This window comes from Elgaria multicarinata, chromosome 4, assembly GCF_023053635.1.
Source record: "Elgaria multicarinata webbii isolate HBS135686 ecotype San Diego chromosome 4, rElgMul1.1.pri, whole genome shotgun sequence".
In the NCBI taxonomy this organism is placed as follows: domain Eukaryota; kingdom Metazoa; phylum Chordata; class Lepidosauria; order Squamata; family Anguidae; genus Elgaria; species Elgaria multicarinata.
The window spans coordinates 48,352,517-48,367,671 of record NC_086174.1 but is presented as its reverse complement, the minus strand read 5'-3'; the positions used below and the strand labels follow the sequence as shown (position 1 = coordinate 48,367,671).

The following is a 15,155-nucleotide window of genomic DNA, read 5'->3' as shown; positions in this document are numbered from 1 at the left end:
TAGGCCTTAGCCAATTTGCCCTTCCTCTCCCTCCTCCTCGTGGGTTCACACAGTTTTCACAAGTGCTTGGAAAGAGATTGGTGTTCATTTCTCTCTCTCTCACACACACACACACTTGTTTAGTAGCACTTTTGGAAACAAAACCACCTGAGCTGTCCTCAAGAATGCAAATGTGTGGCTGTGCTGAGAGACTCAAGGACGAGAATCCATTCTCTTGTCTGACTGCAGTATAAATGGAAGCGCTCTAGAGCTGCATACTATATATTCAAAGTAGTGTGTCATTTAGCTCCCAGTGTATTTGGGGAGTTCCACCAGTGTATCTGACATGGTGCAACTCTCGATTACTTTGAGAGTTTCCTCAGAGTCTCCTTTATTGCACTGAGAGTCTCTTTATAGAGAGTTTTCCTAATGAATCTCTGGTTTAGTTTTCTTAGACACAAAGCACATGCTACTTTAAAGATGGAGCTAGCAGCTGTGTCTTTAAAAACACACACAACTAAAATAAGTGCAGGGCCACTCATCTGGAACAGGACCTGTGTGTGGTGGGGTGGTGGAGGTTCAGTCCTTCCCCCTGCTTTGGTAGTCCTGATCCAGATCAGGCTCCCTTTGTTTAGAGTAAAACGGGGAAGATGTAGCTGCTACCTATGTCTTTAAAAGAAACTTTTGCTTTGGCCCACATTTGCTGACTTTTCAAGGTTTCTGTGACACTAGGCATAAACTTCCAGCTTCTCTTCGACATTCTTACCACCTGGAATCTCCCTCTTCCCTAGACAGTCCAATTAACTTAGAACCCTTTCACCCTTTGGTCCCCTCTCCCCATTACAGAAATACTGTGTTTGGGAAAAGCACATCTGTCGTAGATTTTCCAGTCCAGGTGCATGCTTTAGGAAGTTATTGTATATACTGGCTTTGCATCACTTGCACCTGGACTGAGAGATGCAACACTATTTTCATAGCAGCAATCTGTGTATCCAAGGAAATGGATTCTAAGTCTGGATATGCAAAACCATAACATTCAAATTATTTTATCTGCTTTATTTATTATGTTTCCATACTGCCCAATAGCTGAAGGTTGGTGGAGTTGATACTGTGTTATATTGTACCTGTGTGGGTTTTTCCCTGTGAAGTTAACAGAAGCTTGTAGAGATTATTTTCATCAGAGAAATGGCATGGGGCAAAGGCACTAACTCACCCCCCTGCACTTCTAATTCATTTCATTTGCTTTTGAATTTTTTAAAACAATGCCCCCATTTTTCTCCATGGCTTGCCGGTTTTGCTCCCTCACTGTCCAGGCATGCAGAGGGGAATCTGAATAGGGCTAAAATTGGGAGATGACCCAGTGGCGGATCTCCCTCGTCCTGTGTCTCCCATGCCACAGATCGAGAAACACCCACATCCCTATCAGAATGGTTCAAGCTTGCCTTTTGTTAGTGGGCCAGCTCATACAGAGCGAAGAAACCACAAATCAGGAAGCAGTTGCCATGGTGTGGATGAATGTGCACAGGGTTTCTGTTTCACTCTGCCTTGCCTAATGAGTCAGAGGCATAAGGGGGTGGTCTGGATGTGGGATGAGAGTTTGTATGAATGTGTGCTTGTGTGACTTTTTACCCCGAAGTAAACTAGTTTTATCGCGTAATAGTTGCCACCGGACCTAACATTATGCTAGAGGAGGTTGTGCTTTGGTAGATACCTGTTTACCTATAGTGCATTACCTCTAAGAAGAATTCAAAAGTAAACTTAGTTGTTGGGTTTCAGTATAACAGCTGAGCAGTGTATGGAATGTTCCAACTCCATTTGGGGGAACGTAATAAAAGAAAATGGATGCTTTTTAAGTGTGGACGACTTTGGGTTTCGGAGGGATGGACATACTTGCACACAATGAAATGGGTACATTTGCATGCAATGCACATGGTAGTGGATATCTATCATATACACTGTTTCAGAGATAGGCAACCTAGTGCCCTCCAGATCTTTTGGACGACAATTCCCCTAAACCAAAACCAGCATGGCCAGTGGTCACAGAATATGGGGTTTGTAGTTCAGATAATCTGGAGGGCACCAGGTTACATACCCCAGTGCTTCCTGCATGGATGTCATATCTATGTAGGATATCATCTGTGAAGCAACCCTTCGTGGGCTGCAGAATGAGACATGAAAACTGACCCATTTCTAGAAAGGAGAGGAGTAGAGTTTATAGTTCTAGGGTTGCAGTGAGAAAGAAGTCTTACAGTTTCTAAGAGCAGACTTCATTTTCAAAACACAGATTTTTAGCCCCCCCTTCCCCCCCCCCCCCATTTCTTAAGTTCATTAGTGAACAATGAATAAAGAATGGATGCCAACTGCAAATACACTGCTAGGTAAACTTAGCTGTTTCACAGTTGTAATGAAGGTTTTTCAGGGAATTATCCCTAGCAATTATGTGAGAGTACCTAAATGTCATTGACTTGTAACGGGAGTTGGGGGAATAAAAGCAGCAAACAGTTCATCAGGAATGATGATGGTATTGTATTGGTTTGTAATTATTGTACAAGTTGTAAAAATTGAAACAGATGAATTGTCCATCAGCATATCATGCACAGTTCTTTAGATTGCTAAAAATTATTAGTGTTTCAACAGTTTTAAGTACCTTCTGTCTTTTTCTTATATTTAAACAATGTAACAGAAGTACATGCTATTGTTTTTAATTTTTCACAAGTATTACAATACAGTATCAACGTAACATTTAAATCATATTAAGTATACTTTAATTCCTTCTCTCAAATATTTTAGATCAAGTACCTGTGGTGTATTAGGACAAAAAAATGGGGTGCTTTGTTTACTATATAAAAGAAAAATAAAGATGCTAAATTAGAACACTCTCTAGGGCCTTAGAAAAAAAGTCAATGCAAATTGAAAAATTTATGATGCAAATTACCCTAATTTGCTTAGGAAAATTTTCTGATTCAAAGGTTCTGAGAAATCATAGCCTGGCAAAATTTCTTTTTAAAGGTTCAGGTATCTGAAGTTCTGGATCTGGTTTTAAGTGATTGGAGTGGGTGGAGTTTCTTCATCTCAAGACACTTCTACATCCAATCTGTCCTGTTTTTCCCCTCAAAGGTGTCATCCTTCCAGAGTGTCCACAAAACACAGCCCACCAAATGTAGAAGTCTTTATTGACTTTATCAAGTAGATATATGCAAATATGTACAAATGCATGCATTTTGCATGATATTTCACAAAATTTGGCATATCTTGTTTACCAGTGTTTCCTTTTCTCAGAAATAGACTTTTAAGGCTTCTGATACATCTGTCAGAGGATGGTGTGAGCTGCTGGCATGCTCCCAAAAGTTTTCCTCATGTCAGCTGAGCTGTGTTTGATTCACTTCCTGCTGCCAGAGGTGGTGCTTTACAGAGTTCTCTTCGCTGGGCCTGCAGGCATTGCTATGGTTAGGAGCTGGAAGTCACCTTCTCATGGGCTATCCAGAATGTTTTGCCCTTATATGCCTTCAGCCAAGGGTATATCCAAGCTGTGAGGACTACTTTCAGTGCTGCATGGCCAGGAAGCTACTAGAGCTCAGTGGGTTTTGCATGCAGGGAGTCCCATTTCAAATCCCTTAAAGCTCATTTTACTCCTCAGCAAAATTAATCTCTCTCAGCCTGATTATTAGGACTGCTGTGAGTAGAAAAGGAGAAGACCTTATGTTGTGTGCCGCCCTCAGCTCCTGGGACAATCAGTGAGATATAAATGGCTGGGAATATCTTTGGCAAATGCACCCATGGCTTCCCATTCCCACCTACCCCCACGACTGCTCCTGGGAATCTTGTGGAAGAGGACGTCTCCCCGTTCACCTGCTGCCACTGCTGCATCACCGCTGCCACCGCAACCACAAAAACACGGCATCCTCCTGAGAGCCAGGGCATGATTTCAAGATGTCATGGGTTCTCTGGGCTGCAAACTATGGCGGCCTTAAAGGGGAAAAGGCCCTTTGCGGCCACCATAGTTTGTGGCTGTGGATGTACTAAAATAGAGCCCCTGCAATATCTTGAAATATTGGCCAGGCTCTCAGGAGGATGCCACATTTCCTGCTCATGGGGGCAATGGTGGAAGTGAGGGGATGATGCAGCAGCGGCACAGTTATTATTATTATTATTATTATTATTATTATTTATTTATTTATATAGCACCATCAATGTACATGGTGCTGTACAGATTACACAGTGCCAGCAGCTCTGGGTAGGGGGGGTGGCAAGGGAGAGAGCACGGAGTCAGGAGTACAATGGACTTTCACCCAGATTTGCTCCCGGCTTTCCTGGGTGCTGGCTGCATGGCTGGCACCCAGGGACCTGCAAGGCCGAGTTGCCTTGGGGTGGGGGATGAATCTCACCTTGGCTTCAGTTCCGAGGCAAGGCGGGCAACCCCCCAAACACCCCAAGGTGAATTGGGGCCATTTCGGGGTCTCTGAAATGACCTCCGAGGTGAATCGGGGGGGGACGACCATGCACAGCCCTAGTAATTTTTTTACCACTGAAAGCCCAGTGTTTATTTCACACAGCACCTTCAGGGGCAAATAGCAACCATGTAGGGGGAAATTTCAAACTGGCTCCTTTTTCTGCAAAATAAGAACATGAGACCCATGATGGATCCTATCAGAGGCCTATCTAGCATCCAGAGTGGCCAGCCAGAGGCCTCTGGGAAGCATGCAAGCAGGACTTGAGTGCAACAGCACCCTCCTGCTCATGTTCCCCAGCAACTGGTACTGAGAGGCCTACTTCCTCTGATGCTGAAGCTAATATAGAGCCATTGTGAGTAGTATCCATTGCTAGCCCCATCCTCCGTGGATAGGCACACTTGTTTAAACATGTGACTGACGTCCCGTGTTGCTTGGCGCTTGGAAATAAGGATTCCTTTCTGCAAACATTCGGCAGCTGCTTGGGCTGCCCATCGCTCCCGCATTCCACCCCCACCCCACCCTGTGCTTCAGAGGCAGCCCCTATTAGTTAGGCTTGGTCCTATTGTGAGAAGAAGCATGCTGTGTCAGGCCGGCTGCCAGGCTTTAGCAAAGCCTTCGCTGTTTGTTCTCCGAAGCCAGGTGCAGGAACAGCCAAATTGTGCAGCCAGTCCAGCGATAAGTGATTTTCTTCCCGTGAGACTTGATCCCCTCAAAATAGGGTGGTCGCCTTCTTTCTTCAGGGCTTCTGTGCCTTTAGCAGATGCATGTGGATAGAAATCCAGACTGTGTTGCTTGGGAGAAAAAGTTTTGCCAGTTGAATGTCTGCCTTTCATGCAAAAGTTGGGCATGGGAACCTGCTAAAAAACAGGGGGAGGCAGCCCAAAGTGAGATGGTTAATTATTGGAAAGTACTTTCTGTCAAAATAAGACTGAAATGTTGGCTGGAACTTTAACCAGAATAATGGAAATTGGGTGCTTTGCAGTCTCTTCGTTGCATTCAAATCTTGATATGGATTTGCTGCCATGTTTCCACTTCTGCATCTCCTGTGAGATCTCAGGGCTTGTTTACAGAAATAACAATCTCTAAATCTATATCTCAGGGCAGTAACTCATTAGGCTGTTCTTTTGCAGTATCAGGATTTACTCCTAGAAGGACATAGATTAGCCTTTTCCTACCTGGAGCTGTCCAGATGTGTTGGACTTTAACTCCCATCAACCCCAGCCAGCATGGTCATGGCTGGGCATGATAGGTGCTACCTTGAGTGCTATTTTCTTGGTAGAAAGACAAGGTATAAATAAATCCGAACATTTGGCAGGTACCCAGCTGGAAAAGACTGACATAGATGTTTTAGCAGTGTTTTATCATCATGGAAGAGACCAGTCAGAAAGTTAATACAGATTAGGAGAATCTGGTGTAAGCTAGAAATTGTGTTTATATTATGGCTTTCTGTGTAAACCGTACGCCATTTTGTTCCATATTCCTTGTATCTTCTTAGCTATCTCAGTAGTTCAGTACAAAGGTGGGTATTGTTTTTATCATTTTATAGTATTTTATTGAATATTTATTGCCTTTTTGTATAGTTTTGTATGGTTATTATTCTGTGCATTGCCTTGAGAGGGGTTTACCCTTGAAGTTGGCCTAAAATTAATTGTAAATAGGTAAAATAATTCTCCTGCATTCTTGGAGGGGCCAAGAGTGTTCTCTGTATGATGGTCTAAGACAGGGGTGTTGAGCCTCTTTCAGCACAAAGGCCGGGTTCCATTTTGGGGAAGCTCTGAGGGACCACTTTCCAGCAGTGGACAGGGCCAAAATACCAAAAAATACCAGCTTATTTCAGCTTAAAGCTCTTAGTGACAGTAACTCAACTTCTGGAAAAGCATTTATCCCTTTTCAGAGTTTTGGGGTGGGGGGAACTGCAAAAATCAGGAAACCACCAAAAGGTTGTTGGGGGAAAGGGGGAGCATAGGGAAGGGGGTGTGGCCATTTGGGGAGCCTTGGAGAGCCAGATTGTAACCCCTGGTTCAACAGTCCTGCTCTAGGGTATGAGCCCCTCACAATTGGTCACAATATTGACACTAGTGGGCAGCACTGGAACCATCTTTTGTTTGTTTGATGAAAACATTTTCTTGCCTCCTGCCCCATCCAATAAAATGTCCTTGCGGACCACATGGACATAGGCACCTGCACATATGAACATTACATAACTGGTAGGACCACTCTAGTGCACTATCCTTGAACATAATGTTGTGTGCATTGGGCTGCTAGATCCACTGAGCTAGCAATCCCATGCTCTAATTCTTCTGATATAGGTGTTGAATTCAGGGCAGATGCTGCCAGAGTTGCCCAGGGAATAGAGGCAAGGCTGCTAAAAGTTCGGGAGGGGTTTACTTGAAGCTCATAGTGACCCTGTTCAGACAGCATACTAAGCCACAGTGGTTAAGTATTTTGAGCTAAACACTGTGGCTTAGCATGTCATGTGAACCATTCCTAACCATGATGGCTACATAACCATGATTTAAACATGCTCACCATTTACTGCAAAAGGTTTAGTGGCCTAACCATGGCTTAGCGTGTTGTCTGAACAGGCCCAGTGACTCCTGGTGTCAGGGTCTCGATGCCTAGGTAGCTGGGGTCTTGTGTTCGCTTTGGGAGCAGCATGGTTAGCCAGAATCCGGTGCACAAGAGGGATGTATAACATTGAACAAAAACTTCCAGGGTGGCCTAGCCAGTGGACTGGGTCATTCTCAAGTCACTGTATTTCTCCATTCAAGCAAATTGCAAATCCCAATGTGATGTCACTTATCTGAGGACAGCCTTCCACAACCTGATGGCCATGCTGGTTAGGAATAATAGGACATGCACTCCAATACATTTGGGGAAGTCTGTACTAGGATGAAAAAGAGGCAAAGTGAGAGTGCTGTGGTGACCATCTTGCCAGCGGCTGTTGATTGCAGATCAGAAATTGACATGAACTCAGACGTTCTTGACCTAGGACAGCTGGGCCCTTAGTCTAAGCCATCTCAATGTCCTCTGGGATTCCTCATGCAAGTCTGTATTAATGCTCCTCGGTTCTGTCTTCTGTTGTTCAGATATCCTCCACAAGTCACTTCAGCCTTATCACTTCCCCCCAAATATATGTTCGATCTTTCTCAGCTTAGACTTCTCTGTGCTGAAATAGAGTCAGCAAGGTGTATACAGCACTAAGCAATAGCATATATGTGAAATGTTGACGGTAAGTTACAACAGGAGCAGTGTTTGAGATTCACCAGGGTCTAGTTTATCTTTAAATCACCTGGAATATATCATAGACATCTCAGGTTTGCACCTGATGTGAGAGCTATGTGTTTTAGAAACACTGTGTATAAGTACCTCAGATAAAAGAATTATTGCCTGTCTTAGAGTTAAGAAATTGAATGGCTATACGCAGGTTTGTGGGGAGGACAATGGTTTATGTAAGGAGTGAATTTGGCTTAGCATGTCGTGTGAACCATTCCTAACCAACTTAACAGTCTACTAGCATTCAAGAAAGTCATAAAAACTGATCTCTTCCGGCAGGCCTATCCAGTAGAATTTTGAGATGTTTTTAGAATGTTTTTTAGGATATTTTAACGTATATTATATTTTAATTCAGTTTTATGTATTTTACCATTTACTGTTGTTCCCCGCCTTGATCAAAATGGAGAGGCGGGTAAGAAATATTTTTTTTTAATTATTATTATTGGTCAGTAAAAGTAAAATGATACTGTTTTTACTATTGTCTGGTTAGAAGTGAGAATATAGGGAAATTGATTTTTAAAGTTGTTTTAGAACATGAAACATAGATGTGCCTTGAACTTTATGATAAGGAACAGGGTGTTGTCTATGAGATACTATTCTTATTTTTATTTTTATTTGTTTGATAGCTCCTGAAGAAGGAAGCATCTCCAAAACGCATAAAGCACAATAAATTTTCTTTTTCCGAGCACCTGAGTGCACCTCCTTTTTGTATCCAGTCCACGGAAACAATCTCACGGTGCTCTTATTTTGGATTCTAGGAGAATTGCTGAGGCATCTGTTGCCTGTACCCGGCTGGCTGTGCCATGATGCCTTTTGGAGGAATTGCTGCCAAGCTGGAACGAGACCGTCTGCGGGCAGAAGGCGTGGGAGATCACCACAATGCTGTGAAGTACCTCGGTCAAGATTATGAAACCCTCAAGCAGCAATGTTTGGAGAGTGGCACACTGTTTGAGGACTCCCAGTTTCCTGCTGTCCCGGCAGTCCTTGGCTTCAAGGAACTGGGGCCCGGTTCTGGCAAAACCCGTGGAGTGCGCTGGATGCGTCCAACAGTGAGTACCTGGCCCCTACTTGAAGGGGACCCTCAGAGGACCACTCTGACTTGCTGTTCTACGTTGCAATAAGTCACATTAACAGCTTTCATTAAAAGCCTCTTCACTCATTGATCCAACACTAGCATTTTTCTAATACTTCACCTAGGGTTATATCAATTACGCTGATGGCCTCTTTCCATCTTCTAATTAGCCCCTCTTTCCCATTTGAACCTCTTGTTTTGCACTCCAATAAATTTTAGTTGGCTATGGAATCTAGCCAAATTTGAAAAGCATCCAAGCTTGCAGAAGACTTTTTTGCCCACAAAGTGGGGGAGAGATGCCACCCATTATTATTTTTACTTGAACGTTAATTACAATAGCATTTTATAGAATAGTGCCCAGCAGCTTCTACGTACCAACAGCATAAGCCCAAGCCTTGGAAGCATTATTTACTTAAGTCCAGTTATACATTTACCTTCAGGTTTCAGATTGTGAAGCAACATCTATACGCATGATTGCCTTTTAAGTTTTGGTATGCCCTTATTATTGACGGGAGACAAAAAGAAGCTGGACATAGCAAGCAGCCCTTTGATGCAAGCATATGGGATCTATGTGCAGTGGTGTCGTGATTCAGAGAATATGAGCTGGGAAGCCCCTGTTTCTAGTCTCAGCTCTTCTCTCCCTCATCCTCCATCTATAATATGGGAATAAAAATACTGGCCTACAGATTATTGTAAGCATTACTGATACCATGTATCTGAGGCATCCTAAGCACCTCAGAACAAGTGATATGTACTGTAAATACTAAGTATTATTTATTATTGGTCCTTCAGTGACCAATAATAAATTGTTATTTCAGTCTGTCAGAGACTAGTTTGGTGTGATTCTGACAGAATAGTGAAGTAGTTTTGGGGGTGGGGAAAGTTGCTGAGGGGTAGGCTTGTTATTATGCTCCCATAATGCCTGCTCCATTATTCCATTTATAAATAAACATATTTTCATGAAACCTCTACAACTCTACCATAGATTAGCAGTACATGAATGAGTCTCTGTAATCCCTGGCCTCTTATGTGCGCTCCCTCCCTCTCTTCTCTGGTGCCTGCCAGGCCCATTGTAATGGTAAAACGATTTGCCAGGCAGAAGCAAGCACACTGCTTCTGATGTGCTTCTCCCTTCCACGTTCTCTAAACAACATACAATCAGCCCATTTGTAGGTTGTGAGTGCCAACATGAGATCTCAGAGTCCTGGGTTCTTTAACAGCTGAACAACTGAGCAGTTAACCCATGATTTGTTATAGCATTAACAGCTTCATTAACCCACTATTTGCTATGTGTGAGTTGGACCATCCACTCTTAAACGAACTAGAATTCCCCATTACATCCGAAGTTAGGGAACTCTGGGAAGTTTAAACAAACCAGGATTGAACCCTGGTTTATGAACCGGGCTTGTTTAAACTAATCAGGCCTTAAACTACTTAGACCCTGACAGTATGTTCAGACAACATACTAAGCCACGGTAGCTAAGTATTTTGAGCTAAACATTATGGCTTAGCGTGTTGTGTGAAACATTCCTAGCCATGGTGGCTACATAACCAGGGTTTAAACATGCTCACTAACCATTTGCTGCAAAAGGATTGGCAGCTTAACCCTGGCTTAGCATGTTGTCTGAACAGGCCCACTATTAACATGTTTTGAGAAACCTTTAAACAAGGGTGTGTGCCTTAGAGGAACAATAGTGTGTGGCTGTTAGAATCATTATGACTCACTAAAATAGTCACATAGTTAACTGAATTATCATTGTTATAATTTTCTAATGGTATAGGGTCTTTTGTACCACTAGTTCTTCCTGTTCTGGCCTACAGCAATTCACTATTTATTATTATTATTATTATTATTATTATTATTATTATTATTTATATAGCACCATCAATGTACATGGTGCTGTACAGAGTAAAACAGTAAATAGCAAGGCCCTGCCGCATAGGCTTACAATCTAATAAAATCATAGTAAGAGAATGCCAACAGGCACAGGGTAGGGTAAGCAGGCACAGGGTAGGGTAAAACTAACAGTATAAAGTCCGTACAACATCAAGTTTTAAAAGCTTTAGGAAAAAGAAAAGTTTTTAGTTGAGCTTTAAAAGCTGCGATTGAACTTGTAGTTCTCAAATGTTCTGGAAGAGCGTTCCAGGCGTAAGGGGCAGCAGAAGAAAATGGACGAAGGCGAGCAAGGGAAGTAGAGGCCCTTGGGCAGGTGAGAAACATGGCATCAGAGGAGCGAAGAGCACAAGCGGGGCAATAGTGTGAGATGAGAGAGGAGAGATAGGAAGGAGCTAGACTGTGAAAAGCTTTGAAGGTTAACAGGAGAAGTTTATATTGGATTCTGAAGTGAATTGGAAGCCAATGAAGAGATTTCAGAAGCGGAGTAACATGGTCAGAGCGGCGAGCCAAGAAGATGATCTTTGCGGCAGAGTGGTGAACAGAAACCAACGGACTGATGTGAGAAGAAGGAAGGCCAGAGAGAAGAAGGTTGCAGTAGTCCAACCGTGAAATAACCAGCGCATGAACAAGCGTCTTGGCAGAAGAGACAGACAAAAATGATCGAATCCTGGCAATATTATACAGGAAAAAACGACAAGATTTAGCTACTGCCTCAATATGAGGAATAAAGGAGAGCGAGGAGTCAAATATAAAGCCAAGGCTACGAGCTTCCTTGACCGGAGTAAGCATAACATCATTGACAGTAAGAGAGAATGAGAGATGAGGAGAAGGTTTAGGAGGAAAAACAAGCAATTCAGTCTTTGCCATATTAAGTTTCAAACGACGATGAAGCAGCCAACCTGAGATATCTGAAAGACATGCCGAGATACGATCGTGAACATCAGGAGAAAGTTCCGGAGATGACAGATATAGTTGTGTATCATCGGCGTACAGATGATATTGGAGGCCATGAGATTGAATAAGTTTGCCCAAGGGCAACATGTATAAGGAAAACAACAATGGGCCAAGCACTGAGCCTTGCGGAACCCCTACTGAAAGGGGAAAGGAGGAAGACGAGCTGCCATTAGCCAACACGCTGAAAGAGCGACCCGCTAGATAGGAGGCAAACCAGTTATAGACAGAGCCACAAAATCCAAGGTCATGAAGGGAATCTAAGAGAAGATCATGATCAACCGTGTCAAAGGCTGCAGTTAGATCAAGGAGAATAAGAACGGAATAATGGCCTTTAGACTTGGCAGTAAGGAGATCATTGGTGATCTTAGTAAGGGCTGTTTCGGTGGAATGCAGAGGACGGAATCCAGATTGAAAAGGATCCAAAGCAGAGTTACTAGAAAGAAAGTCAAGACAGCGAGAGTAGACCGCACGCTCCAGGATCTTTGAAACAAACGGCAACAAAGAGACAGGTCGGTAGTTAGACAGAGATAGCCTATCAAGAGTAGGTTTCTTGAGAATGGCAGAGACTGTAGCATGTTTAAAAGCAGAAGGAAATGAACCAGAGGACAGAGAAAAATATTTATTTAATATTTTTAAAAATATTAAAAATATTTATTTTTAATTTATTTTATTACATTTATATACCACCCCATAGCTGAAGCTCTCTGGGCAGTTTACAGAAGTTGAAAACAGTGAACATTAAAAGCAATTATACAAAATTTAAAACCATCAAGAACATAAAAACAATATCCTTTTAAAATTACTATTAATTACAAACAACTCATCATATGTTAACTTCCTTGGAAAAGAGAAATCTTGCTATGAATGTCTGTTTTTTATTTATTCATATTTAAAAGACTTTTAGGCTGCCCTTCAACTATCCAAGTATAATACAAACAAAATAGTACATAAAATCGCTACTAAAATAAACACCAAACAGGATGACAGTAAAAATTCAGCAGACCAGCTGAAACGCTATTCAGGCAGTTCATTTGCATTTTCTGCTAGAATGCCTTGGCAAAAAATCTGTCTTCACTGGCACCAAAACCACAATGCAGTTGGCACCAGGGGAGCCTTATTGGGGACAGCATTCAATAAATGGGGCGCTGCAACTGAAAAGGCCCTTGTTTCTTACGGGCTTCTCTTCTACTAAGGCTCTTCCATCAATCTGCATTGTAAGTAAAGCCTGCAAAAAGAAAGTGTATCCATCTTTTGTTCCCGGTGTCTGCTGCCTTTGTGTATGGGTTCCTTTCTCACAGATGCAGAGTCAATATGCTGAAATATGCTGACATGATTCAGTTGATTATTATTTAGTTTCTGTCCCTGTTGGGCAAAGGCCAGTCAGTGACAAAACCAAAAAAGGGTGTTGTGGCAGTGTAGAAAGTATGTTTGCCCATTGCACTCTTCCTCCCTTAATGAATGGGAATGTGAAATTCATATCTAGATTGTCTCATGTGCTGGTGACTGCACACATGTTTTTTGCTGCATATACCCTTGATATACCCTCGCCAGTTGGAAGTGTAGCCAGTATTCTCATGGGAGATCACACATAATGATCTATAGTTGAGCTTCATTTGTTTTTCCTTGTGGGAAGACAGTACTTTGTGAAGTGGTCCCAAGGGCGAATCCACACCCATCTTTTACGGCAATCCGTGAGTAGCTAATGCTTGTCTCCCATTTGCATGCATGATAATAAGGCGGCCAAACCAGGACCCTTGTGAACTGCACGTTCCGTATAATGCAAACATGTGGTAGTAGCTCAGGGTTTATTCATGTCGAAATGGGTATTCAGAAGAACGCCACTCACATAAGACAGATGTGGGATTCAGCAACCATGTGGGATTCTGCAACCATGATTCCTCACCAGCACATACATGAGCTGTATGTGAAAAAGAGCCCTACACATACACCAATGTACGTGTGTCAAGCTCCTGTGCTTGAGAGAGAATCCTGAGCCAAACAGAATCCAATCCCCTTGTGTGGTGGAGCTCTCTGTTGGTATGTGTGGACCGGGAGCAAGCCTGGCCCAGGTGGCTCCACAACCCCTTCACACCTTCTTTGAGCATTCTGAAGCTATCTGACACCTTAGGAAGGAACTGTGACTGACCAAGGGATTAACAGATGGAGGTATGGCTCATGTGGGTGCAAACTAACCATTTGTGGCTTTGCAAGGAATTCTGGAGTAAACTCTTATTTGGCAAATCGCTCAGGAGGAGGGTGGGTGTTTTTTAAAGGGGCTAGACCACAGCACCTGCAGGACTCCACTGAGGTTTGATGCCAACTATATTGCTGTGCTTCAGTACCAAACCCAATACAAGAGATGTTCTAATGTAGACTCTTACTATGCCAAGGGTTTTTACAAGGGCATGCTGGGAATCGTAGGTCTTCTTTCTATCTAAACATGCAATAGGATTGCACCCTGAATATGTTAAATATGATTCCCAACCTCAGCTGGCTTAAAAGAAAAATCTGTTTCTGTGTGTCAGGACTAATTATCCTTTTACGTTAGGATTGTAAAAATAGACTCTGAATAAAGGACTTCTATACTGTATTCAAAAATATAATTCAGGCAGCCCCTTGCACAAGCAAAGAGAACCAAAAAAAAATGGAAGGACGGGAAGAAGAAGAGAGATTATATATAACACACACACAGAGAGGGGGGGGAGTATATATAGAGAGAAGTAGGGAATATATCAGTTTGAGCAATGGCAGTCATTATTGTCACCCATTAATTATGTTTCATTCATGTTGCATTTAATGCTCCAGCAACTAAGATTTTCCATTATGCTTGTAAGAGAATGCTGCAGATCCCACCAACAACTTGTATCGTTTTTTATCCTCTTCTGCAGGAAATTATCAGTGACCCTCAGTTTATTGTTGGCGGTGCTACAAGGACAGATATCTGCCAAGGGGCTCTGGGTGAGTAATGGACGTTTATCCCTTGGACTGGAGGAAGGAGGAGAGGGTAGTAAGTAATATGTGGCTGGGTAAAAACAGAATTAGGGTGCTTGATAGTTTTGTGGTACGTCCTCAACGGTCAGGGAGAGGAAGCCATAAACTTTGTTGCTGAACACCTTGTGGGACGTAAACCCAAACTTTGCTACTTGCTTCTTCATGCGTTTAGGGCTGGCCTAACCCGTTAGGCAGTACCAGTGGCTGCTTTGGGTAGCAACATCCTAGGGGCTTCAAACTAATCAGGAAAATTCCTAATGGGGAATTCAGTTGCCTATTTTCTACAGAGAAATTATGACAATTCTGTCTTTCCACCACCACCACCACCCATCCTTAATATTTCCTGGCTGCAGCTTTTTCCCTCTTGCTTCATAAATGTACAGAGCAGTGAAAAGGGGGCAACTGGGGAAATACTTGAGGAGGAAATGCAGTTCTGTCTGCCTGCGCAACATCTTGGGGCAGGCTACAAAATTATTGTTCCTTCCAGGGAGACAACAAAGCACAAGCTCTGCATTTTTAGGTGGGTATGATGGGC

At 42.8% G+C, this 15,155-nt stretch overlaps 1 protein-coding gene across 3 annotated transcripts in view; it reads left to right on the top strand.

Moving 5' to 3' along the window:
• The window catches only part of CAPN11 (calpain 11), a 61,269-nt gene that overhangs the window by 21,824 nt on the left and 24,290 nt on the right, over window positions 1–15,155 (top strand). For all 3 annotated transcript variants that reach the window (XM_063124216.1, XM_063124214.1, XM_063124215.1), the window contains exons 2-3: window positions 8,465–8,755; window positions 14,518–14,587. In XM_063124216.1, coding sequence (XP_062980286.1) covers window positions 8,510–8,755; window positions 14,518–14,587 — 316 coding nt within the window. In that variant the 5' untranslated portion in view covers window positions 8,465–8,509. The remainder of the gene's footprint in view (window positions 1–8,464; window positions 8,756–14,517; window positions 14,588–15,155) is intronic.